At 42.8% G+C, this 27,960-nt stretch overlaps 1 protein-coding gene across 3 annotated transcripts; it reads left to right on the forward strand.

Moving 5' to 3' along the window:
• RGMB (repulsive guidance molecule BMP co-receptor b) lies at positions 1–27,204 on the forward strand. 3 transcript variants are annotated; one of them, XM_063724185.1, is made up of 6 exons: positions 1–350; positions 1,079–1,181; positions 1,324–1,399; positions 4,689–4,942; positions 10,300–10,808; positions 23,793–27,204. In XM_063724185.1, exons 1-6 carry the CDS (start codon positions 342–344, stop codon positions 24,459–24,461), a joined length of 1,620 nt encoding a protein of 539 aa, XP_063580255.1. In that variant the 5' UTR covers positions 1–341; the 3' UTR covers positions 24,462–27,204. The 3 variants fall into 3 exon arrangements, with proteins under 3 accessions (XP_063580255.1, XP_002815804.2, XP_009239197.2); XM_002815758.6 differs by lacking the exon at positions 1,079–1,181 and having other exon boundaries at positions 161–350; XM_009240922.3 differs by lacking the exons at positions 1–350; positions 1,079–1,181 and adding an exon at positions 382–1,012.
• Positions 27,205–27,960: the final 756 nt, after the last annotated feature.

Consider the following 27,960-nt stretch of genomic DNA (forward strand, 5'->3'; position numbering starts at 1 on the left):
GGGATCTCTGTTCACCTATATTTGAGGCTGACTGGGGAGAAAGCTGCCTGGAGGAAGCTGCTGGGGTGCGGGGGGCTGAGGGATTTGGCTCCCCGCCCTCTCCCCTAGCTGGCGGAGAAATCGGGCTAGCTGGAAGGGCGCAGCTCTTCTCCGAGAGCTCATTCCGGAGTCGGAGAGCTGTGAAAGCGGCCCCCGAGGCGGAGCCTCCCTCCCGCCCCAAGTCCCGCTGCCCCCGACCTGGGGGAGAGGGGCGGGCGCCGCGCTGCCTTCCCTCCGCGCCTCGGCCGCGTGGCTTGCGGCTTATTTTCCCAGCTGGCAAGCTTCGCGCTGCAGACAAGGGAATGCCTGTGGTGAGTTGTTTATTTTGCTGAAGTTTGCGGTGGGCCCGGGGGACGTGGGGGGCGAGCGGCAGGCAGCGGCCGGGACTGTTTTGTTTAGGTCTCCATCCACCTGTGTGGTATAAATCTGCCAGCCTCAAGGCGGCGAGGGGCCGGAGTGAGAAAGCTCTGACGCTCCCAAAAGCTCCTTTTCGCAACTTACAGATCTAGGACCACATTTGATTCTCCACGCCTGGAACCGGCTAGATCCTAGTTTACGCTCACCCCGCCCTCCAGCCTCCCATCAACGCTTCCCGCACCCGCTGTGTGCAGGGCTGGCGCTCCGCAGAGCAAACAGTGCCCACCATCCAGGGACAGCTGGCCACCGAAGTCCCTCCCCGGCGCCCTTCCTCGTTCCTTGAGGATAGGGGAGCTGAGATTTTCATGTGAAGGGCGCCCATGAAATTCGTGGGAAATTGTTCTGGCGTCTTCTGGAGTGGAGTTCTTTCAGGGGTGTCGGGTCTGCCCGGGACTACAAAATGGGATCCTGGGTTGGCTGGAGTTTCCCAGACTAGGCTGGAGAGAGGTCGGCTGTTGGCTCGCGGGAGAGCCCAGAGGAACCCCTTGAGCTGATGGCAGTCAAGACCGGCGGCTGCGTTTGCCTGGAAGAAAAGCCTAAATACATTAGCGAGCTGGTAAAGCTTTTAAGGCCTTCTTGGGAGAGAGTGGCTGGCTAATGAGAGGTTAATTTTGTTTCGAAGGGAAGGCTGCACTGGTTTCCTGAGATAAATGGACAGGAAGCGCATTACCTCCGCGCGCTGGCAAGCGGCTCCCAAATGCTTTTTGCACCTGCCGTTTTGAGCGGTGAGAGCAGCGGCGGAGCCTGCAGGGATTGCGGGGGCCCGTTGTCTACGAGCGGGTGATGAGCCCCCCGCAAGCCCCGGGCTCTCTCCCTCCCGGAGTGCATTGCTCACGCCAAGCTCTGGGACTCTTCTCTCACACCCAGGTCCTGCGTGTTCCGAAGTTCAGGGGCCCCCTGATCCCGCTGAGCCCCCTCCAGGAGCGGAAGGGTTAAGAATGATGTAAGTAAAGGCACTTGATCTCTCAAGTCGCCCGCTTGGCCCTCTTCCAAGTTGTACTTTCCTTATTTTCTCTCCTTTCCTTTCCTTACTGTTCTAACGCTTTTTAATAAACTTTCACTCCTGCTCTGAGAAAAAAATATTATGTAAGTACGAACCACGAGCTGCTTGATGCTGAGCTGTCGGACTCCGGGCTATTTCAGCCGCTGCTTTGGGTACACAGTGGCCGGGGAGCAGCCAGGGAGCCCTTACTCTAGAATGGATTGCACAAATCGGAAGCTTAGGTGATCTGTTAAGCAGTCAGAGATTCTCCTGTTAGATTTCTGGAAATGGAGACATATTAACTGGAGAACAGTTAAAAATATCACGTATAGGCTCAGGAAATGAAACCGCATCTTGTTTAGAATCCATTAGTGTTTCTGGCATGTGTTTTAATTCTATCCACTTGCACATTCATGCCGTGGTATGCTTTGCTGGATTCTCTGGATGTACTGTTCAGGTCTCCTCCTTCCTTTCTGAAAACAAAGAGGAAGGGAGAAAGAGTACCAGTGGCAAGAAACAGGGTGGATGTGTGAATTACACAAGTCATCAGTCACTTCATGATTTTTTTTTCTGACTAAAACATAAAACTTTTATAAGTCACTGATTTTATGTTTGTGTTCTAGCTCCCTCCCCGATTTTTCTTTGTAGAATCTAAAATCCTTTGTAACTTGCAGCTCACGGGCTTGAGGAGTGGCTGCGCTATAAGCGACTATTCACTACGCTCTTGCTTTCCAAGCTGATTCCTGATCTTGTGAACAGTACGAATTTACCCGCGAGTGTGTCAACTGACCTATGTCTTAAAAATAGGAACCACCTTGCGGTTTAATTGTGAAAATTAGCATTTTCCTCTAGCGGCTGAACACTTATGCAGCAATAAAGAGTGAATTGTTAAGCTTATAAATCTCGAGCTTGTCAAATTTTACAACAGAGGAGCAATAAAGCACCTTATAGACATGAAGTTTTTCCTCTGAAGAACAGTTCCGTTTAACGACACCAGGATTTGCAATGACTCGAGGACGCCCTCTATTGATAGGAAAATCTAGAGCACCCGTGTACTTATGAAATAGGATATTGGGGGAGGGGAGTAAAAAATCATAGAAAGTCACGAGTGGAAAGACCCAAACCAAACAGAAATTATTGATCCTTAACTATTGAGTATATGTTTTGAAGTATGATCAATAAAGTGAGATGCTGCTTTTATAGGGGTCGAATTAAATCTTGGGTTAAGAGAAAAAAATTTTAGTCTTTGTTAGCCAAATACTTTGAAAATCAGTATTATATTTGATTACTTTTTTAAGATGCTTCTTAGTATGTCATGAACTGTATCTCACTAATTATATGAAATAATTGCAAGATAGTAAATTTTTGCTCTAATATTTAGTCCGCAGCATTATCTAAAAATGTCATATAACTTCCTGCCCAAAAGTCATTTCTCCAGGCAACTGTGAAGCTATTATTAAGCATATTATGGATATACACAGGCTTGGATTATATCGTGGATAGTGAAAGGTGTGTTTACCCCTTAAGTCATCATAGTATGTAACAAGTAAGTAATGAAAAGTTACAGTAAAAACAGATAGGCATCCTTCATTAGGGACCTAGTGGTTTGGGCAATTCACAATGTGTCTAATGAGTGAGCTGGTGAGACCGAAGGTTTGCCCCTCAATTATCCTAGTCCATTGATTAGCTCATTTAAATATGTGTGGAATATCAGCATGTCCGTGGTTGATATGAAATTCCTAATTAGAGACTCTGAGTAATGTAGCGGGTACAGTTGCCAACTACGATTTGGATGTTAGTGGATTTTAAATGGCAACCCTGTGCTGTTTGGGGAAAGGCAAAGGCGAGGGCAGTATCAAGTGTCTCTCAGCCTTGAGGTCATTCTTGAGATTAGATACCACTTCACACCTACTGATAACAAATTGGTATCTATCATCAGTCTCATAACTGCTTTTCTGTCTCCACTTGGCAGCCTCTTTCTTTGTAGACAATTGTCTTTTTCCTCACTTTCGGACCCATCCGATCATAAAAGGAGAAAGTGAGCTGCCATTGAATTAATCCGTAGAAATTTGTGGAAAATTTAAATAATCTGTAGAAATTTGTGAAAAAGCCACTGAGCAACAACAAATCGTGGCATAATTACACTGCATAAAAACCCACCACTCATTACACTGTAACCGAACGTTGAAGTTTTCCCACTCTTAGACCTCTCCTTGCCGCTTTCAGGAAGGGAAATGTCAAAGAAACTAGAACACCTGAGCCTCGCACAGCTGCCAGCGAATTCCGCCGGCAGTTCGCGGGTATCTTCCCAGCCCATCCTATCTGCTCCGGACCGCGGGTGACATTCCGATTTCCAACACCGCTCCGAGCTTGCTTTACCAGACACCCTCAAACGACTCGGAATGCGGTTCCGCAGATGTGATTGGCTGAAAGGGGACCTGCCGCGCGGCGCTCTGTAAAAGCGCCTGCTTCCTCCAAGGAGGTGGAGCTGAAGCTGGCAGGGCCAGGGCAGGGAGGCGTAATTAAATTAAAAAAAAAAAAAAAAAAAAACTTGGAGGGAAGATGAATCGGATCACATTAATTCAAGGAGAGGTCAAAGGCCGGTACCTTTGTAACGCCGGCGAGAGTGAGACTTGCGGTCGCCCATTTCTATTGGGCGCGAAGAAACAGTAAATCGCGGAAGGGGGTGGGGGAGAGAAAAGGGAGCGCGAGGAAACTTGCGGCGCAGGAGAGGACTTGCAGTCGATGGACACGGAACTCGAATTACACTGAGCGGGCGGGGGAGAGGGCCCTCTGGGTCCTGCGATTGGCAGGCTGAGTCGGGCGGACGTGCGGTCACAACCAATGGGGAGGAAGGGAGGGACGCGGCGGGGGATGATGGTGTCGTGGATTGGCGGGCACAGGGCAGGGCGGGACGGCAGTGCGGGACTGAGATTGATCGACCGCGGGGGCTGCCGCGCAGAGATATCCGGGCCGCAGGCGGCTGCTCGCTAGGGTTGGGCTAGCCGCTTGGAGGTCCACGCCCGCCGAGCCCACGCTGGCTGGGGCCGGGGTGCCGAAGAGCTCGGGACTCGTCTCAGCAGTCGCTCACGGTCTTTGTGTCTTCTCTTCCGCCCCTCTTTCCCTGCCTGCCGCCTCCGGCCGCCACGATGCCCCTGCGCCCCGCTGCTGCCGCCGCGGACTGGCTGCGCCGGCTGCGCGGTGCTTGCTGCGGCTGTGGTGGCGCCCCATCTGCTACACCGGCCTGAAGGAGGAAGAAGAGGAAGCGAAGCGCGCCCCCCGGCCCATGCCGCAGCCACGGGCCCAGACCCGCCACGGCGCCCGCGCCGCCGCCCTCGCCGGAGCCCACGAGACCTGCATGGACGGGCATGGGCTTGAGAGCAGCACCTTCCAGCGCCGCCGCTGCCGCCGCCGAGGTTGAGCAGCGCCGCCGCCCCGGGCTCTGCCCTCCGCCGCTGGAGCTGCTGCTGCTGCTGCTGCTCAGCCTCGGGCTGCTCCACGCAGGTAGGACGGGAGCGCGCGAGGGGAGCCAGCCCCGGGGCGTAGGGCTTTGTTCCCAAACAGCCCCAGGTCTCGAAGGCGCTCGCCGGGGCGGAAGGGCGGCGTGGCGCAACGGGAAAGGCCTCCCGAGCCCCTGACACGCACCTCTGCCGGGCTCCGGGCCACAGTAATGCAGTCACCCACCCGGCGGCCGCCGGGCGCAGAGACAAGCCCTCTCCCCACCCTCCCCGCCTTCGGCTCGGACCGCTGACAAATCTCCCCTCCGACAGCCGCTTATCAAACATTTAGCGGGCGGGGGCCGCGCGCCCGAGACAAATGTTCCGGATGCTTTATTGCTTTCTGCGCTGGTGTTTACTGAAAGTCAGGCTCGGATCAGGTTTCCGCCGCCGCAGCCGCCTCGGAGGGAGACGAGGAGCCTTGTGCTGCTTTTCTGGAGTTGGGGGTGGCGGCGAGGCGAAGGAAGCACACCAGATGGAAAGATTTTCACCAGATTTTGCAAACCTGGGAGTTAATCTCGAAGTAACGTCAACTTTTTTGACCAGGGATTTCATTCGTTTTGGCAAAAGCTGTTTTTAATTCAGCGATCAGCCTCCCGGGAAAAGCTCGTGCTTTGTGACTAGCCGGGTGTCTTCGGGCTCCTTGAGGGGTTGACAGATAACCATGCTGCCTTCTGGAGGTCAGCGCTTCCCCAGCCTTGAGGAATATGTTCCTAGGGAAGTAAGCCTGCAAATGAGCCTTCTACCATGTGATACCTATTTTTCTTTTTAAAAAATCGTTTCATGAAAATCCAGGACGCTCTTCACGCTTATTTTTTTCTAGGAATTTGCCTAGACAAAGAATTTTTTTTAATACTAAGGTCGAAAGCGGCATTCTCTTTTAGTCTTGAGAACAAACAGAGCATTAAATAAGTTTCTTTTCCTTCGAGACTTTTTTGTCTTGTATATATGAGACACTTCACAACGTTCTGGTCTGGAGAATCCTGAACTTTGATGCCACCTAACTGTGCGGAGTAATTTTTACTTATTAAACCATACCCGCCATGCTAAAAATCAGGGAGGTCTTTTAAGTAATGGGGGGGAGGAAATGTGACATCTGAGAAGACTTAATTTACTTTGCGTAGCTTTGCATTATGATGTAATAGCTGCTTTTTAACACCGACAATTAGGGAAAAGACGGCTTAATAAAAAAAGTGTAATAGAAAGTTTTAGGGTGATTACGGCTTTCAATTAGTAACCTAAGAACCTTAGAAAATAGTGTCAGTCTGCATGTAGTTACGTGGAAAATTTTTCTTGACATGTTAAAAGATATATTCAGGAGTGTTTGTGCGAAAAATATGTGTCCATAATACCAAAATGTACGTTTCATGAAATGGAAATTGTGCTAGATGAGAGTCTGTCCCCCTTGGCTGCTTGGATATTTTTTCCCATAGTTGCCATAGGATCCTGTGACAGAATTGGAATGTGGTCCCTGAAGATTTCTTTGCTAGCCTGTGAAAGGCATACTAAGTTGGCTTAAGGGTTTAGAAAAGTAGGGTGTCTTAGTTCAAGAATTTGGAATGTGAAGCTCTCAGTATCTTCATGTGTCCTCATTTAAGTCACCATTAGATTCAACCCAACAATGTGGTGAGTGATTTCTATGGACAACTTGTTGGAGTGAAACGATTAATCCTGTTAAAGAAAAGAACGCTCCTTTTGAGAGATTTCTTTGAAGAGTGGTGCTATTTAAATGCCCGGGTTGTTTCTCAGAGAAGGGAGCCCAGCAAGAGTGCCAGTGATCTTTGCAGATGGACTACTATATGTTTTATGCCTGGATCCTTATCATCTGCCTCAGCACCCCATATGGCTCCACATTTCACTTAATTCAGCTTCAGAATACCTCATTTCTTTTATTATAAACTGGTGATTGTGCTGCAGATTCACACGTGTAGTCCTGGTGTTAAACTGTCTTGAATGGTGAGGTCTTTATGTCCGATTCATTAAAAAATGATGAAATGAAAGCTCTAGACCCACAAATGCTTTAGCATGTTCAGTAACTGGTATGAAAATAACTGTCACACTGATCACAGATGATCTGACCCAAAAATAGAGAAGTCTGTAACTGCAGAGTTTTAATTCTGCCCTTGGGGAATGAAAAGAGTATGAAAAGAGTACCTTTAGTTGCTTTATTTTATTTATTTTAGCCAACCTCTGCAATTCCTGAATGGAGATCCAATATGGGAGTTACTTGCTTACTCATACACTTCATGGCCTTCTTGGCTACATCCTTGAGATTGTTTCTGCTCCGCATTGTCTTGGCATTTTGACAGGAGGCTTACTTTACCGCCTATAACAGGCAAAGTGTGCGTTGTCATTATAAATTCATGAAGCCTGGATATTTCTGGGTGTATGCTACAAATTAGTCATTATATAGGAGCCCACAAGGAAGCTGAAAATGCTGACCCAATTGCACTTTCTATTTAGCCCTCTTCGCTGCCATCATCTCTGTAGCAGAAGGCTGTTTGAAGCCTTAGCCAAAGCAGAAGAACCCCGGGAGATCTGTTTGATTTGAGATTTCTTTAAGCAGTCAGCACCTACCTGCTATGAAAAAGGGAAAGGTTTAGGCCGGGCGCTGTGGCTTACGCCTGTAATCCCAGCACTTTGGGAGACTGAGGCGGGCGGATCACCTGAGGTAGAGAGTTCAAGACCTGCCTGACCAACATGGAGAAACTCTGTCTCTACTAAAAATACAAAATTAGCCGGGTGTGGTGGTGCATGCCTCTAATCCCAGCTACTGGGGAGGCTGAGGCAGGAGAATCGCTTGAACCTGGGAGGCGGAGGTTGCAGTGAGCCGAGATCGTGCCACTGCTCTCCAGCCTGGGCAACAAGAGCAAGACTCCGTCTCAAAAAAAAAAAAGAAAAAGGAAAAGGTTTGGGGGGTTGCAAGGAAGGTATGAAAAGGGAGCTGGGAATCTAAATTCTACTTTTCTTTCCTTCTGAATGGTTCCATCTGCATTTCCATACTGTTCTTTTGATATTTTATGACTATTTGAAATAATTATAAAGAAACGTATGCTCGGATAGATTTTATAGACAATAAAAAGAACAAATAGGCACTGCAAGTTTAGCGGGAAGTTCTTGTGCTGTCATTTATCCGTAGTCTTAAGAGCTCTTCATTACTGAGATCTTGGCCCCTTATTTATTTTCTTGCTGTCTGTGTATCTGATTTTAAAAGAAAAAAAAATGCAATGGCTACTTAAGTCTTTTTTTCAGCCATCAAGTACTGTCATTACAGTTAGGAAATAAGAGGAGACATGACCTGTGATGGAAGAACAACAAGTTTTGAGGGAAGGCACCACATCCTGGCTTGATGCTAGCTGTTTTATGATTCTGCCGGAACAAGCCCTTTAATATCCCTTTGCCTTGGATTTTCCATCTGCAAAATGGCTTTAACGCCTTTTGGGGTTGTTTAGTTGGTTGATTTCTGTTTTGGTTTGATCTGGGTTCTAGTGAAAAGTAGCTGAAAATTATTTGATCTGCTTTGGAAAGAGAAATTCTGTAAATACTGGAGCTACTTTTGTCAGCTTTGGAATGAGCAAACATAAAATAGATTCCACACAAAGATGTTTTTGTAACTTTTTTTTGAAAGTATGATTTAATGATTGCAGTAAATCCATAGCTCCAACATATTAAAATGTTTTAACCTTTGACTCAGGTTAAAGTGAATACTAAGCGTAGACTATATAGTATTTTCCCCTTTTTGACCCAAACACACTTTCTCTCTAGCCCTCTTCCCTCCCATCATCTCTGTAGCAAAAGGCTGTTGGAAGCCTTAGCCAAAGCAGAAGAACCCAAGAAGATTTGAAATTTAAAATTTTAAATTTAAAATTGTGCAAATTTAAAAGTGGTGACAGAGTTGTCTTCAGAAGTTGTCTTCTCCCACCTATTTCTCCCAGCCAAAGCCATAAACAGAGCTTACAAGCTACTAAATTCAGATTTAAGAGCAGTTTACTAGTGAAAATGTTAAAATACCTTTCTAAGACAATATTAGGCTTAATTTTAAGTCTTTATCAGATGGAGTTCCCTAAATCTTGATATCATCCTAAAGTTTATTGCATCCACATCTTGAAATAATTATATATTTAATAATAATCTACTGGCCCTGAATTTTTTCCCCCATCCAGAATACAAATCCTAAGATATTTACTGTCTGGAAAAGATGCCAAAGTTCGTCTTAGAATAGCTTCCTCATTTCTCAGATGAGATCCCTCACACTTAAAGAGATGTCTCCATAGTTTGAAGACCTATAAAGATTTTATGTAACACAAATATGTGTTACAGTTCATTTATATAAAATTTGCAGTTGATGATAAAGAACAGTGTCTCTTTTCACTAAGTCTGTTGTTTCCATTTTATGGAACAGAATATTATTTGGGGGCACACAACTGACCTAGTATTAGTAGTTCTTGTGCTTTTTGTGCTTTAGGAGATTTTATAAATTTTTGTTTGAGAAACTAGTGGTAAAAAGCATCATTTGGAAATTGATTTTTTTAAAACTAATAGGACAGTGATACTTTGGTTTTTCATAATGTTTATATGAATTGTTTTTATATAGTGTGCTTTTACTTGTGATCTGCTTGGGAGCTAGGATCCTAGGGTAACGGAGATAGACGGTAAGGAAAAAGTAAATATATAGCTTGGTCAAGTGAATCTTGTTTTTTTTTTTCTTAGAGCATTTACATTTTGTAGAAATTAGGAAATTGTGTCAGTTTATTGACAGTTTCTTGGTAAACATGCCTCAGAAGTAGAATGACAGTACCTGGATTTTTTTTTTTTTTCTTATTCTGTAGCCATACAGGTAAATCAAGTAAAGATGTTTTAACTAAGTATACTATAATTTAGGATTTTACACCTTCCTGAGGTGGGGAGGTTTTAACCATGGTTTTGTGCCTAGTGCTGCTTTTCTAATGCTTTCTGAAGGAAGTTATGCAATTTTGGAAAATCAAAACAATGTTCATGTTTTTGGTGTAACCTTAGAGTAATCTTTTTCAAAACCTATAAACAAATAGCAACATTGATAAAATATTTTATTTACTATTCCCTTGTAATCTCAACCTGTGATCACTGGACTAGACTCATGTTCACTCACAGTGGCTCATGCTTTAAAGTTTTAAGTTAACTAATTGCATGCAGTTTTTCTTCCAGTGGCTTAGTTTGAGAAAGACACAGGAACACAATGAAACCCTGTATCTGAAGGCTGCTTAAAATAGGAGTACAGTGTATAAAATAGAACAAACAGTTCCCAAAGAACAATGTGATTTTCTCATGTAGCTCAGGAAGTTATGAAGAGTTTGCAAATGTTTGGTCTTATCTTCTTTCCCATAGGTGACTGCCAACAGCCAGCCCAATGTCGAATCCAGAAATGTACCACGGACTTCGTGTCCCTGACTTCTCACCTGAACTCTGCCGTTGACGGCTTTGACTCTGAGTTTTGCAAGGCCTTGCGTGCCTATGCTGGCTGCACCCAGCGAACTTCAAAAGCTTGCCGTGGCAACCTGGTATACCATTCTGCCGTGTTGGGTATCAGTGACCTCATGAGCCAGAGGAATTGTTCCAAGGATGGACCCACATCCTCTACCAACCCCGAAGTGACCCATGATCCTTGCAACTATCACAGCCATGCTGGAGCCAGGGAACACAGGAGAGGGGACCAGAACCCTCCCAGTTACCTTTTTTGTGGCTTGTTTGGAGATCCTCACCTCAGAACTTTCAAGGATCACTTCCAAACATGCAAAGTAGAAGGGGCCTGGCCACTCATAGATAATAATTATCTTTCAGTTCAAGTGACAAACGTACCTGTGGTCCCTGGATCCAGTGCTACTGCTACAAATAAGGCAAGTATACCTTCTTTTTTCCCTCTCCCTACTCAACTTTCAGATGTTTGATTCTTCAGATGACTTTTGAAATGTGCTATAAAGGGCCTAGTTTAAAAGGAACTTCTTTTTGAAAAGCAATTAACAGTTGATAAAGGGTTAAATAAAAATTATTTAGTAAGGAATTTCTCATTGGAATGTAAGCATGGTTCTAATTTTAAATAGACAGTGATATAAATAAAAAGTAAACAGTGAAATTGAGTTCTCCAGGGAAAAGGCAGACCTGTTTAATAAAAAAAGGATGCTTTTTTCAGTGATGTCTTTTTTTGAGTGCATATGTGTGTGACTCTTGAAGAAATCCATGTTCAGATTTATCAGATGATTGAAGTGGGTGCTCTGAATAAAGAAAGCTGTGAGGCCTGAGGCAGTGACCTATCAGGAAACATATTTTATTGGAGATTTGGAAGCTATAGTAAAACATAATGGCAATAAGCCAACTTCCCAGTGGTAAACCCACAATGGTGGTTTAGTTACTAACCTCTTGATGACCAAGGAGGTTAATAATTGGATATTGCGGAGCAGCAACATGTAACCTGTGTGTAATCTCAGGGCCTCAGGTTAACAGTTTCAGTCAGAAGCTAAGAGAAACACTGACAAAATTTAGCTTACCATGACTAGCTGCCAGTTTATGTGGTCTGTGTTCATTTGTTTTAAAGAAACTAATACTGTACAGAGATCTTTGAAACCAACTTTAAGGCACCAGTGTTTAATGCAAGCAGGTAGAGAGGACCTATGAACTGGCTTTCCAATTGGCAGTCAGTGCTAATTCAGCCGTTAGTAAGTAAAGTCACTTTTCCACTAAAATAGTGTCCCAACTAACCACCTCCTTCCGTGTCTTTTCCAACCACAAAACCACACACATAGACCATCTCATCTTGCTTTATTTCTTGCATTTATTGTATCCAAAAAAATTGGCTTAGTTTTTTAATGTAATTACAAGACTCAAGCTTTTGAAATACTTATGACTGTTCTCTTGATTCCAGGACGCCCTCCCCGCATCTAAACATGTGTGGCATACTTTTTAAATAAATTAAAGTTATTTTACTTGGCATTTTGTGGAGGGAATTTTACACCTCAGGAGATATCTGCAGACACCCTGGGGTGTCACAAATTTAAGACTAGAAGTCATTGCCCTAAACAAAGACGACTGTTACACTGGTCTAGACATCTTAGGGGAACTCCAAAATGTTTATACTTCAACTCTCAGTAAAAGCTCAAGCTTGTCTTTTGCCTTACCAAATTCCATATCTCAAAATAAACTTTTCTCCCTCTGGTTTTTGTATGTACGCAAATCATTTTTTTATAAATATCTCAGAATATGTATTTGCTATAAGTTATATATAAAGTTATAGAATTATGAAGTTATAAGAGAAACGATGGCCCCAAATCCATCATTACTGCAGAGTCATATGGCACATAAAAGCTGGGAATAGTCTTTGGGTAACTGAAAGAAGGCAGTCCATTGAGAATGGAAAAAGTCATCAATTGTGCAAATAATTGAGGATTTGGCAGAGTAACCTTCAAACAAAACTATAGAGATTAATCAGAGCTTGTACATGGGGAAATACTGGTTCTCTTCACAAGAAGCAGTATTCAGATTTTATTCTTCGTGCCTTCCATCCAGTCATGTCACTTCTGTTATTCAGTCTTTCAGAATTCTCTTGTTACTGATTATGGTGAAAATATGTGGGGGATAACCTTATGAATATTGCTATATATATGGAACAGTTTATGCTGAAGTATTTAAGATCATTTTATTTCAGTTGAATTCTTTTGTAATTTTTAGCAAATAAATAAAAAGGACAATCTTGTTTTCTCCCTCAGTTTGGAATAAGGATTAAAGGTTTTACCCATTCAAAAAAAGTTGGAGAAAGTGGTCCTCTGACATAAATTCAAGTAGATGATGAGAATGCTTGGTCTTTAATTGCACTATTGGGAAGTATTTTCCCACACCTGGTGATCATGCTGTTCAGCAGCAAACTATTCTGTAGCTTCATTTGACGACCTCTAGGAGTTGGGTTTGGTTCCCCATCCCCCTTCTCTTTGTAACTCTCTCCAAAGCCCCATAAGCATCTGGAAGTTTGCTCTTGAAGACCTGTCTCAATACTAGTATGACGTGTGCTGGTGAAACCAAAGAAAGGCCTAAATCTTGCAATACGATTTCCTTTTACCCAGCCAGGACCAAAATAAAACCTTTAAAAACCTTAAGCACAAAAAAGTGGTGGTAATAAAAATAAAAACAATAAGAGGCATAAAGTGCTTATAAAATAAGTTCTAAACAAGATCTGAAATTTTCCCTTAATGTCTACCACCATACTTTCTTTAAAAAATCTTCTGGAACATTTTTTCATGGGAATCCCAGCTTTACTGAGAATTTAAGCAAGTGCATAGACCAGTTGTTGGGTAACCTAGTACTGTGCCTTGTAGATACCAGATCATCCTTGTGTGGTCAAGCATTTTTAATAACCCACATGCTCATTGCCGCTAGATTGAAAGACTGATGATGTCATTGGCTAGCTGGCCAGCTGTGATACTGAAATTTTCGGAAACATCCATTCATTTCGCTCCCTTTAACACTGCACTGAAGCACTAGACCCCAGGGTATTTTTTTCAATGAGGCTATTAAGACAGCTTCTCAGTCCTGGGAACCTGGCCTCTTGGAGCAAGCCATCTTCAAGCCCAACTTTGTGAGCTCTGCCTGTTCCTGGGTACCCCCCTTTTCCTTATCACAAAAAGACAAAGTGGGGAAAAAATCTAAACACCATAAAATAAAATGAAGTCACCCGGGGCCATATATTAGCTAAGCCTTTTCTTTTTTTCTACATGGCAAGCAGTGAGTTCAAGGCAGACAGGCCTGCGGTGCTTAGTGATGTTGCCTCATCTCCCCTGGTCTGCTGTTTTCTTCCCCACCGTGGCCCTCTCCTCCCCTTCCTTGGGAAAGGTAGGGCTTGTTTTCCCATTGGTCATGGTGTGCACAGGTATGCTTTCTCAAGGCCTCTGTGTTTTTAGTTTTGCCCTCTGCCTGCCTCCCTCTCTTTGGAGGAGCCTGTGCCAGTTGGCTACCTTGCCAGGTAGATGTGTTTCTGAAGGGGAAGCCAGGGCTGGTTTTTCATCTCTCCATCCCGGGGGCTGCAGGGGTGTCTGGCACACACACATAGCTCGGCTGACATCCACATCAGCTCTGGGCCATCTTCCCCACCTTTGGCTGTGAGAGGCGGCTACAGGCATGTAGGCACTCAGAATGAGATGAGAGGGACAGGCTCTGAACTGGCAGAGTTAGCTACACTGAGAAGAAAGGCAAGTTTTGTTTTGCAGGAGGAAGTAGCCCACCCTTCACAGGCTCCAGAGAGGGCACATGTCAGTAGTTGTCCTGTGCCTCATACACTTAAGAGAAACCAGATGATGTGTTTTGAGGATGCTTGACTTCTTCCATGTTATTTTTGCCAACCTCTCAGTCTCAACTCTTGTTTCATTCATTCTATGGATCTTTGTATCTCTGTTTAAGTGGGTTCAATAAGAATCTGTATATGCCATGATCACAGAAGGTGATTGGGGAATACATTTTTTTATGAAAGATTCTGCACTTTGCAAATGTATTCCCAATAGCATATATTAAAATTACCAGTCTCCAGGGAATTCAGAAGTATTCCTTTTTCAAAAACAATTCAGAAATTCATTTATTATTAAGTTGCATACCTAAACAAACAATGAAAATGTTTTTAGTAATTATTTTTGTACAAGTAGTTTGAATGCCTTCACTTTATTTTTCCTTTTGTTTTAATGTGTTTGTATCCTTTTTCACCACTCTTGCTTTCTTATTCTATCCTTCCACCTCAGTAACACAAAATAAAAAGTAGGAGTGGAGACTGGGGATGACAACAGGTCCTATTGCAGATCTTCTGCTACACATTTTACTGTGCCTCACCCTTGAGTGAGAGAAGGTGGTTTACCTTAAGGCGTCTGAATTTGGGAAAGGGCTGTGCTCATTGTACTTGACCAAGCCAGATGGCTGTTAGGCAGATGGGCAGATGCTCTGAGGTGCCTGTCTTGTACGTTTTTGGTGCTGCCAACGGCCACCAGCTCCTGGCAATCCTATGGGCAGCACTCATCACCTGTCCAAAGCATAGTAGCATACCCATCATGCATTATGGATAGTCTAAATTCCATACTTACCCCTGAATTTCAAATTCTGTAGCTACTTTCTTGGGAGTTCTTGAAAATTTCCAATGGTTGAAGATACTAGAGATGTAGAAAGACTTAGTTTGGTTTGCTCTTGGTTAATGTCTTCTTCAAACTTTATAACCCACAGTTTTCCATTGTAAGAAACACCATTACCTTGTAGGCTCCTAGAGCATGAGGTAGGTCTACTGCTTTCTAGTGCCCCTTAGCAGGTAGTTATTGTTCTACAACAGCATGTGGGCATGTAAACCAGTGTTCTGGGTCATTCTTTGTTGGTTACAAAATCAGAACCAGACATGCCTGCATTGCAACAGCTTTCAGTTGTCATTTTAAGTATATCTCTGCATAAGGTTTGGAAATCTGTCCTCTGTTGACCCCAGACCTAGTACATTTATTGTAGCTAAGTTTTTGCAACCCATTATGTTTTTAGCATCTTTATGGAAACCATGTGAGCTACATAGTGTTTATCATTATTTTTCTGAACTAAGGGATATGGTTATTCCATTGATAGGTTCTGTGTTTTGAATCTATGGACACTGTTCTTGCATGCAGTGTTATAAAGAGGGGGACGCATGGTATTTGTGGGGGAAAAATAGACCATTTTCCCTCCACAAGGAAACTACAACTCTCTTGCTGATACATTGTAACTAATTCTTATAATCTGAGATTGCTCTTTATTTTTGTTACAATTATGTTGTTGCATAGGTGATTCTTGGCATCTCTTTGAGATTTGCTCCTCATTGTGACCCTTCTTGCTTTATGAAGATGCTAAGAAGTTCTGACTGGTTGAGGCATATTGGGAACAGATGGGAAGGGATTTTGCAGTTACAGCTCCCTGCTTAATGTAATTGTTTCCCTGATAATCATTCTCTGATAAATGTATGGTTAATTTGGTGCTGCATTTGAAACAGAAGGTACTAAAGGGCCCACTGTGGGAGATGTAGAGGTGAATGCAGCCTTTGCCTCAATCTAAGCACATAACTAAAATTTGCAGCAGTTGGTGGGAAAGCATGGGGTTTGTGTGTAAACCCAGCATTTTCAGGGTTCTTTTCACATTGACAAGCTGGTTCCAATTGATGTTATTCATTTAGCAAGTTGGCAGGGGTGTCAAGAAGAGCCAGAAGAGTGGGCTGCTACAAAGGTCCGTCCCATGCTAACACCCCTCCTTGCCAAATCATTGTCTTTACTCCTGGGATTTGGCACAGTCTCTTTCCACCTCCCACAGTAAGAATGCTAACCTGCGTCTGTATTTCCTCATCTGCATACAACCTAGCAGGGCCTAGAACCCTGGCTCCCACTTTTGAAAGGCTGCTGATCTTTGATGTTATACCAAAAAGCTTTCTAGAATTTTATTGTCACAGTCATCAGTTCTTAATTAAATTCGTTTTCCAGAGCCTCATCTCATCTTTAAAATTCTCATAAAAGCATATGTTAACTATTTTTACTCTCCCTGAATTTTTTTTATTATAGAAACAATATTTGAAACATTAAAAGCCAGGTTTTCAAAAAGAGCAGAAATCAGCTGTAGTTCCAGGCGGCAGTCTTCTTATTTGTCCTTTTCTATTTACCACGCAGCTCTTGTGCATACTGGATTATAAGATCTTAGGCCCAGGAAGTACTCAGCTTTGCTTTATATCATTTCAGTAAATTGCCTGGAGGTGAAAAGGTTTCCAAGTGGATGTGGGGAAAACAAGCAGAGAAAAATGGGGAAATCGCTAGCTGTGTAATGAACCTATGTCTGAAAAATCATTTTGTAAGATAAATGAGCTACCTGTTTATTCTTTATGCTATACTTTTCGAAGAAGATATGCCTTTATTTCATTCATACACATTAAAAATTCTGGGTAATGAGTCTTTTACCATCTTTCTAATCTCCCTGACTGTGCCACTCCCTCTGTCCCAGATGTGGTTTGGAAGGAGGAAGAGACCTTCAGAACGCCCCCCATTTGTAAGTGAAATTAACCCAGCGCCTGTCCCTGTGTGAGCCAGGCAAGATTCCGTGAGGGTGCTATGGGGCTCTGCTGCTTTAAAACAAATCCACACTCTTCCATAGTTTAAACCAGAGGCATGAGGCCAAGTCTGATACACAGCTGAGAGTTAGAACTTGTTTTTCTGTCACATTTCCAAATGTCTCTCTGCCTGGTTAAATTTTCTTTGAGTCAACATTTTGAGGGGAAGGGGCGAGAAGGAAACATTGGATGGTTGGTCCTTTTTTTGTTGGCTTCGATTAATGCTAACCAGTTTCTGCTCATGTGGAATGTGGCATGTAAAAAGTTACCTACAGTGTTGAACAATGAAAACTGCTACCTTACCCGTTTTGTTTTTATTTCTTTTGACTGCAGTAGAACTTGCTCTTCCACTGTTTCAAATTTTGTGTTCTTGTGGGTGGGGTAACTTAAGGACTTTTCATACTGACAAGGAAGCTGGCCAACTTGTCAATAAGTGATAACTTAAAAGAAAAGCTAACATACATCTAAGTTACAGACTTCAACTGGACAGCCTTGCAGTGAAATCACAGTGCTATTGGGTCTAGAAAGAAGTTTAGATGAAACTGGTTCTATGGAGAGAGAAGTTTTTTATGCCCCAGTTAACTGGTTACTTTAAGAGTTGGAGCCAAAAGAACATGGGGTTCTTTCATGTTGGGACATAGCATGTATACTGTGAATAGGATGATATGACACCATCTAAAACTCACTTCTCATCTGCTCTGCATGTGCTCCTGAAATGGAGGTCAGTTTCCATTTAAGACATGTGTGTGCATGCACAGATGTACATGCATGTGCTTTTACATGGTATTGAGGTCTTCCCCTCACCCTACCCAAGGAAAATGCAGACATAAAGATATTGTTTTGTAGGATTTCGGTTAACTGACTTCTTGAAATGCATGGTAACCACTTCTAACCACTTCATTCCTGAGTTCTCATGGGCCTTTTCTTTTTCAGAGTGTGAGTGTATTGTGAAGATCTTCAAGCCCTTTTACTTTTTTTGCTCACCTCCCAAAGCTGAAAAATGATCAAACAGGCTGTGGTTTTCTAATCCCATCGGTTTGGAGAACAGCTGTGCTGAACCTAGGCCCAGAGCAGAGCCTCGGGTCTGTAGTCCTGCCACCTCTCTCTACCAGGAGGGGGAATGCCTGAAGGCAAGACCTGCTAGGACAGATTCGGCTGAGAGTTACTGCCACCAGCCCTGGCTCTCACCTTTCAAAATATTTTTAGCCTCTAGTCTGAAGCAAGGTGGCAGCCTAGGCCTGTAATACTGTCCACACAGGCCTGACTTCATATCTGGGCATATAGTGAGTTCCTACACTTGCTGGCCTCATCACAATGTGGAGTCCGAACACAACACACAAGCTGAGGGAAAGGTTCCATTTGGAGTTTTTGGAGTGACCAAGACTTACAGGACAGAGGCCTTCCCTCATGCTCACCCTAGCATTGCTCTGGTCTGTACAAGGGAAGTAGGCCAATTTGCCTGCCTCTGTGCCTATTTATGCTTCCAGCATTCATTGTCTTAATTGTACAGAAATTACTCTTGGGAAGCAGCATTTTTGTGCCTGTTCCTTTCATGTGTCTTCTGGGCCAGCTTCCCTTTCATTCTCTTTTTAGCCACTGAGCTTGATGCTGCTTCTCTAGACCACCCTAGCTGCCTTCAGCTCTGGGTGTCCTTCCCCTCTGGTTTGGTTTCTTCATTCTCTATCTGCTACCAAGTACCCCTTCAGCAGCCAAGGCAGCCCGTGTTTCTGCATGTATTTATTACCTAGGACAACACTGAAGAATAAGTTTGGTCCATTCCATTTCTCTGGATCCTGTAAGTGCTCCAAGCTCTGTGGAAAGAGACATGAGGATAGAGAAACTCTTTTTAAGGTAGCTGATTTTTTAGTCTCATTCAAGCCCTAAAAGGAGTCCACAGTATGAGTTTTAATCTGCCACTCACCTCGTAAACACAGGTACTGTCTTACTGTTAGTATCTTGTCCTAGTCCAATAAAATTGTTTAACAAAATGTATTTTTGTGGATCTTAAGTTGAGCTTCCTGTAGATATTTGTTTTACAAGATATTTGATACGTAGGCTGAGTGGTGATTGTAAAATTACATCCCAGTTCATTGAGTTCATAGCTTCCTAACAGTTTTTTTCATAATTTTTAAAGCAAAATTATCAATGACATCAAATATTTTCTCGTCCAGTATTTTTTTCTTAAATATGGCATACATAAAAACTCTCCTGGGTTTTGCATGAAATTGTTCAGAAAGAGTTATTCTAAATCAATATACCTCTTTTCCCCCCTCGAGAGGGAGACAGAGTTCTCCCCACTTTTTATGTAACCAGGAGACAGTTGCCACCCTGCGTGGACAGAGTACCTCTGCTCCGGCCAAGATCCACACTTCAGAATTACGCTGGCGGGTAGGGAGGAGTGGGACCAGGGAAGACACTTGAAGGAAGGTGCTTTCAAAGGCCTCTACTTCCTTTAGGTGCTTCAGAGCATCCTAGTCTCTGACTTCGTAACATTTAGAAAAATCGACCCTTGGAAGTAAAATTTGGGTTTTTTAGGAATGGAGAGAGAGCATGTATATTTTTTTCTCCTTTGAAGCATGTGCTCTTGTTGGAATGGTTTCTTTTTTGTTCACTGGGGAAGACTGTAGAGGCTGCATGCTGTTACCATGTGTTAAGAGTAAAAGGGGCTGTGAGCACCATGGGCTTATTCTCCCTTAGAGTCTTCTATTTTTCAACCTATCATTGCACCCAGAGGATATGGCAAAGTAGACACATCAGCTAATTATATGAAATAAAATTCATCGACTTCTTTGACACAGCAGAATTTTAACCAGGTGCATATCAAAATTATGTTTCCATGTGTTTCAAGCTAGTTTCTGTGCCTCTTCAGTTTAGTTTACTGACCAATCTAGAGTCCAGAGATGAGAGCTCCTAAAGTCTGGCTTTCATGTTTTGAGGATTCCAGAAAAGTCCTACACTCACAGTGCCAAATGGCCTGATTAAACACAGATAAATGTTTCTTCCAAAATATATTACGCACAAGTAGTCAAGGTGCAGAGCCATTTGAGAAGTCTGCTGTTGTAAAACCTGTTTGTGGTATTTTGCAAGGCTGCTGTGCTTTGGATAGATACCTGTGTATCTTTTGGCGAGGCAGTACCTGTGTTATTTCCCTCTTTGTTGGCTACCTCATTTTCATTTAATATGTTTTTTTTTTGTCTCCTGGTGGAAAGGAGAGGCAGGTGCCTCTTAAAATTATTTCACAGCAAACCTTCGTAAGTTCTTGTTGCCTATTTCGTGTAGAAAGGTTGATTTGTAGCTGCTGTCTTTCTCTTCCTAATAAACCTTGTGGGTGGTGAAGATCTAGGAGAGTGAAACATTAAAAATGAATGAAGAGAACTGGAGTAGTTTGTCTAACATGGGGGTTGAGAGGGGCTGGGTGGAGGAGGTTTAACAAAAGGCATTGATGTTTTAAATGCACAGAAATGCCATCTATCAATAATAAATGGTGTGGCATAGAACAGATGTGCCAGATTGAGTTATGACAGCATATAGATTAGTTCATAGAGGGGAAAAGTAAGTAGCATAGCTAGCATTTTTAAATTATCTGTGAGCTTTTGATATACAATTTTATGTATTCAGTTTTTATTTTCTAGTGGCTGCTAGCTGGAAATATTAAAAGTTTGGTGTTTTTTAAAATTCCAATTAAATTGTGCATGTTTCTAAAGTAAGAATTAAGAATGAATAAATTTTGCTTTTCTGAAGAGGAAGACAGTCTGAAATGAATTTCTTGCCCTTCATTGGCTGAGTACTTGCCTTTTAAAAGCTCATGTTGTAATTGTTATGAGGAATGAAATTGCATTATAAAACTTAAGTCATGTGAAACTATTACCCAGTGTTTTCTAAATTTACATTGATTATATCTCTAGGTACCTGTTCAGTGCATATTTAAACTACAAGGGACTACTCAGGAAACCCACTCATGCTTTACAATCAATTCATCACCCTCAGCATTTTGATTCAAGGGATAATTCTACACATATGCTCTGTGTGAGAATTACCTTGCTCGGTTGGGAAACAACAAGAGAAATATCCACTTGTCTCAGAGCAAATCACTACTAGTAAATTGGAAAGACAAATCTTTTAGGTTAACTAGGATATTTTGTAGGTGTAGATACTAGAGCAGAAAACAAGTTTTAAGCTTCTAGATAGGTAGGAGTTATTGTTAATGTCACTGGCATAGCAGAGGACAATACTGTGGGAGGTTTGAAATGAATCCTGAGTTCCTGAGTTGGAATTGGTGTGCTTAATGAAAAAAACAGCCTTGGTGAGACATATGGAACCATTCCACTCATCTCAATATGGACCCTTGCTTGCTTTTTGGAAACTTGTTTGGAATCGGTTATCTTTGCTTTGTTGGCCCAACACAAGTAAATCCTCTTTGTTTTTCCTAAGGTGAACAAAAAAGTAGTTCTTGCAGATAATATCAAGTTGGTTTAAATTTTAGGTTTGTTAGACTAGAAAGACAAATTATTTAGCTGTTATTTAAGAGTTTAATCTTTGAGTAGATGTTACAGGTGAAAATGAGCATAGTGATTATATAAAAAGTCTATTACTCTTATTTTAGCCATCTGTATTGTTAACTTTCAACTTTTTCAGGTGCAAAATTTTCTTGACTCAGTCTTGTCATCTCCAAGGGATCCCAGCATGCCTTAAAAAAACACCTGTCAACGGATTTTAGAGCCACCAAATAAATCTATTTTATGGTCTTGTTAGATATCTAGCTCAAAACCCCCATTCACTCTGAAAGGTCCTATGGTTGGATGCACAACAAATTTCCTGAAATCATCTCTGATGCACCTCCTTTGGGTTGTTAAGAAGGTGTTGAAATGTGAGAAGGCTGGTAGTGAAATCAAGTTGTGGCTCAGGGTAATTAGGAAGGGAGAAAACCCAGCATTTTCATAGTACATTGTCTGGCTTTTAGTTGCAGCTGCAAACAACGGATATGAATTTAACCGGTTGCTACAGTGCAGCTGGTTCAGATCTGGCTTTATAACTGGCTGAAGTAAAATGAAATGGCTGGAAAATTCCAGTCAAGTAACACCAGTGGGAACATGTGGAATTAAATAGTGTGAGCAAATGCTGGCTGAGTTGGAGAAAAACTTCAGACATAAACTTGAGGGTGGTGGTGAGGACCTCGGGCGGGCGGGGTGGGGGTGGCATTTTCTGGTCTTTTTCACAAGGGTCTGTTGTTTCGATTAGTTTCCTTGCAGGAGGTAGAAGGTTTCCTCCATCCCGAGTAATTCATAGAGTGTTTGGCTTGTCTACCTTCCTCCTGAATGAAGTCACCTGATACTTTTTGTTTTTTTCAAGAAGGAAGAGAGAACCCTGTTGCTTCAGTTACTAGTAATGATACAATTCTCAAAATGTGGTCTTTTTTTATTTCTTTGAAATAGTTTCTCCATGTTGTGTGACACAGCAGCCCCTGTCTTATCATAGTTATCTTCCCTCCACCACCTGTACCAGAGATGTTGGATATGTTGGAGGTGAAGGTGTGCAAGGTTTTTAACTAACTGTTCTAATTAAAGGATTCTGCAGGAAAGAACATGGGTTTACAAAAGAGAGGCTTTTGTATTAGTAATTTTTTTCTTTGATGAATTTATGTGCTTAGTTTGGAGAATCGAGAGTTGGCTGGGAAAAGATTTCTGAGGAGTTAAGGGACTCTGGTGCTGTTTGGGAAAACATTTGCTGTAACTAGGTTTAGGGTATTCAGTCTCTGCCAGTGCTTAGGAGCTATATTTGCCAGGTGATTTCCCTGTCACAGGGATTAGCCAGCGATGTGAAACATTTGATTAAGGGACTAATAGAAATCTTTCCTGGGGTACATGAGTGGTGGCTGTTACTGGGGTGCCCCCTCCTCAACTCTTTCTCTGTATTTCGAGTAAGTTTGTAGTGGTGAGTCATGGGATACAGTTTTTTAATCCTATGAAGAATCTTGATAGGAAGCAAAGTTCTGTTAGGTATATTGTTAATTAAGGCCCTTAAAGTTTCTGCATAATAACTCAGAAACTAACCTTTTTCTTAGAACTGTGTCATGACTCATCCACTTTGGAAGGAGACAAGATATAAATTATCAATAAAAATTGCCCATTATCTGGCCTGGCACAGTGGCCTCATGCCTGTAATCCCAGCACTTTGGGAGATGATGGTGGGAGGATCGCTTGAGGCCAGGAGTTCAAGACCAGCCTGGGCAACGTAGTGAGGAACCCCCGACCTCTGCCGTCCCCCCCGCCCCCTCCAACCCACTCACTTCAAAGTTTTTTAAGTCAGCCAGGCATGGTGGTATATGCCCTTAGTCCTGTGTACTCAGGAGGCTGAAGTGGGAAAGTCCTTTGAGCCCAGGAGTTGAATGTTGCAGTGAGCTATGAATGTGCCACCGCACTCTAGCCTGGGCAAGAGAGCAGACCCCGTCAAAAAGCCGATATTCTGATAGCAACACTGCTCACTCGCTCGCTCCTTCTCTTAGGAAAGTAAAAAAGTTTTGTCTTGATGCACGTTCCCTGGATTTATGTTAAACTTTCATTCTAAATATATAGGACTTTAAGAAATATTTTCTGAAAGTGATATCATCCATTTTTGATGTGCAAGCAGTTGGGTCCATTTTGGAGATTCCGCCTTAAGCCATTCAGCTTCAAAATGGCGGGGAGCTCTTGCTACAGAGGGTTGCCCCGTTCTGCTTCCTTCCCATTCTGTTAAACATTGTACATGCTCCTTCCCACAGATCACTATTATCTTCAAAGCCCACCATGAGTGTACAGATCAGAAAGTCTACCAAGCTGTGACAGATGACCTGCCGGCCGCCTTTGTGGATGGCACCACCAGTGGTGGGGACGGTGATGCCAAGAGCCTGCGTATCGTGGAGAGGGAGAGTGGCCACTATGTGGAGATGCACGCCCGCTATATAGGGACCACAGTGTTTGTGCGGCAGGTGGGTCGCTACCTGACCCTTGCCATCCGTATGCCTGAAGACCTGGCCATGTCCTACGAGGAGAGCCAGGACCTGCAGCTGTGCTTGAACGGCTGCCCCCTGAGTGAACGCATCGATGATGGGCAGGGCCAGGTGTCTGCCATCCTGGGACACAGCCTGCCTCGCACCTCCTTGGTGCAGGCCTGGCCTGGCTACACACTGGAGACTGCCAACACTCAATGCCATGAGAAGATGCCAGTGAAGGACATCTATTTCCAGTCCTGTGTTTTTGACCTGCTCACCACTGGTGATGCCAACTTTACTGCCGCAGCCCACAGTGCCTTGGAGGACGTGGAGGCCCTGCACCCAAGGAAGGAACGCTGGCACATTTTTCCCAGCAGTGGCAATGGGACTCCCCGTGGAAGCAGTGATTTGTCTGTCAGTCTAGGACTCACATGCTTGATCCTTATCGTGTTTTTGTAGGGGTTGTCTTTTGTTTTGGTTTTTTATTTTTTGTCTATAACAAAATTTTAAAATATATATTGTCATAATATATTGAGTAAAAGAGTATATATGTATATACCATGTACATGACAGGACATTTGTCCTGGGACACCCACCAGATTGTATATACTGTGTTTGGCTGTTTTCACATATGTTGGATGTAGTGTTCTTTGATTGTATCAATTTTGTTTTGCAGTTCTGTGAAATGTTTTATAATGTCCCTGTCCAGGGACCTGTTAGAAAGCACTTTATTTTTTATATATTAAATATTTATGTGTGTGCTTGGTTGATATGTATAGTACATATACACAGACACCCATATGCAGCGTTTCCTTTGAAGGTGACCAGTTGTTTGTAGCTATTCTTGCCTGTACCCTCCTGCCCTTTCCTATTGCTACTGATTTGCCACAGTGTGCAGCTTTTACTCGCCACCTTCCGGTGGAGCTGCCTCGTTCCTTTGAACTGTGCCCTCACCCTTCTGCCCTCACTTGATTTGAAAGGGTCGTTAACTCTCCCTTACAGGTGCTTTGACTCTTAAACACTGATCTTAAGAAGCTTTCTTCATCTAACAGCTGTTACTTTTTCAGAAGGGGGGTATTATTGGTATTCTGATTACTCTCAATTCTAATTGTTATATATTTGAGCCCATACAGTGTATTAGGTTGAACCATAGAAACTGGTATTCTTGTAGGTCAAAAGGGTCTAGTGATGGAAGTTTCGTAGATAAGTACCAGGCATCTCAGTAACTCCTAGACTTTTTCTCATCCTATGCCCCTTTTTAAATTGTCAGTTTTCCCTCTGACTCTTCTGTGTTAAAACATGAAACTACAAATTTAGTAATTATCATGCCTTGCTCTTTTTAATCTACATGACTGATGCAAGCCCCTCTTCTTAACCTTTTCTTGGCTTTGAGCCCAGAAACACACAGCTCTCCCTGTCTCCACCTCCAGTAAACCCTCCTCAGCCTCACCTTACGATTCCAAAGAACTGGGGTTGGTTAGGTTCTTTGTCTAATGTGGAGGCCCAGATCCCATCACAAAGTTTTTCATTCTTCCTTGTCCACCATGATCTTCATCACAGTCTTTGATATGTCTGCATGCGAAGTGGAACAGAGTGGGGTGGCAATGATACAAAAGCTTCCTTGGCCTCACTTGGTGTGCGGCCACTTCGGCACTGCTTAATCCAGATATTCTTGTTAACTAAGCATTGTGCTTCGCAGGTGGTCTGAAGTCAGGTACTCTCTCAACACCTGTAGTTGAATATGATTTAGTCAGTTGCTCATTGTAACTTGGAGAAATTCCTATAAAGTAAGATCTCTCCTTGCCTCTTCCATTCCATTGTTGGCACCCCCTTGCAAAAGGAAAAGAACAGCAAAAGGCAGGAGCAGTAATCTGAGAGTTAACTCCAGGATAGGTAGGTTTCTATTGTTATATCTAGATGTAAATCTTTGGTTCCAAGAAGAAGTGATAGAGTTTGTGCTTATAATTTATTGATAAGTTTACATAAACAGAAATAAAAGGTACTAACTTTAAGTGCTGTAGTAGTTTAGGCCAAGATTATGCTTAATTTTAGTTCTCCAGGTAGTTACTTTTGCCATGTCCTAGTGATCAGTGACACTGCCAGAGGCCCATACCGGCAGGAGAAAGAGGACGTCATTTTGTAAAGTTTAACTTCTTAGTGAACTGATGTGCCACCCAGTTACAGAGTGGAGTTGTGAATTCATGTAGAGGTGGCAAACCTCTACCTTGTGTTTATAAGAGAATAATCTTGGGCAGTCTGGGAAAATAAGGAAGGCATCTGCTTCTTACTCATGGAGATTCAACTATAGAGAGTTGAAACCTAAACCCGCCTTCCTTTTATAGAAGCTGGACTAGGGACTGACTTACCATCAGCTCTGAACTGTGGCTTTTTTTGTTCACCTGTGATGCCATGTACCAAATTCAGAAGCTATCGTTAATAATTTGTTTTATAATTGAGTAGTACAAGCGAGGAAAAAATACGGAGGATACTTTAACCACTATTTTTGTGCAAATAGTATGAAAGTGGAGTAAAAGCAATAGAAGAAATTTCTATAGGATCTGGGTTTACAGTGTATATGATTAATAAATATACCTTTGCTCTTTTCAGGGAAAATAACAACCACCCTTACTGATAGTTGGGAAAAGAAGATTGGGTTATTTTGCAATATTATTTAGCTGGAAGTGACATTTAAAAGCACCCTGCATCACTGGTAATAGTGTATTTTGCTATTCTGCCCTTACAATCAGTGTCCCTGTAAAACAGTCCCCACAGATTACTTTCAGAAATAGATAATATTTCTCTACGTAAGGGCCAGGTTTATTTTCTCCTTTTCTGAGATTTCTAGAAAAAATGCTGCTTGCACATGTTGGTTCTTGAAACCTTAGCTAGAAGAGTTTCAGGTCATACCAACATGTGGATAGGCTATAGCTGTTCAGAGGTCTCCTGGGGGAGCTTAAAACGGGGGAAACACTGGTTTTCACAGATGTTCCACATGGCTGTCTTTAAAAGACTCAAAACTTTTTTTCGTCCTCTTTGTTATGCTTGGAAACCCCCCCACAGTGTGTCGAGTCTTTGCAAAGAAACCTTTAGATGTGGTTCATAGATATATGAATACGTATCTGTGTAAAACAGTGAGTGTGCAGTGTGTAAATACTTTAAATTATTATGCTAGAAAAATAAAGTTACATACCATGCTGTGGAATGTCTGTTCTGTGATTATAGGGACACCTGCTGGAAGAACTGAGAGCTGCAGAGGAAAGGGAGTCGGGGGAGGGGGAATTGTATAAAATCCCTAAAGGTTACTGATAAGTCATGCCACCTGCCCACAAATTCACTGATTTTCAAAACTATAGCACTACTGTCATTTTTTTTTCTTTTTAAATTTTAAGCAGTTACAAATGCGTATCGGTGAGACTGGTCCACTAGTATTGTCCCCCAAAGTTCTGTCTTTAGTAACAGTTTTGGTCCCTTGAAGACATACAGCCTGCACTCTAGTTCTTTTTAAGGTAATGTGAACAGTAACGACTTCCTCCTAGTGGGGAGGATTTGGGAGGGCAGGATTTTCTGGCTTTGAAAACAAATCCTAACTTTTTGGGTTTTAAAAAGAGACATCAAGAGATCACAAGTTGGTCTTTGTTCAAGAAACACACCAAAGGGTAGAAAAGTTAGGAAAATAACTGAAATGAAAGGCACAGGGAAGCACTGTTACTTGTATTAGGTAGAATACTAAATGGATCAGATTCTGACTGGGATAAACATACATGTAATAAATTCTTTTTTTTTTTTTTTTCTTTTGGAGACGGGGTATCATTGTCACCCAGGCCGGAGTGCAGTGGTGCAATCTCAGCTCACTACAGCCTCGACTTCCTGGGTTCAAGTGATCCCCCCAAGTAGCTGGGGCTAGAGGTGCATGCCACCACGCCCAGCTAATTTTTGTATTTTCTGCAGAGACTGAAGG

The sequence above is a fragment of the Pongo abelii genome, chromosome 4 (genome assembly GCF_028885655.2).
Source record: "Pongo abelii isolate AG06213 chromosome 4, NHGRI_mPonAbe1-v2.0_pri, whole genome shotgun sequence".
NCBI lineage: Eukaryota > Metazoa > Chordata > Mammalia > Primates > Hominidae > Pongo > Pongo abelii.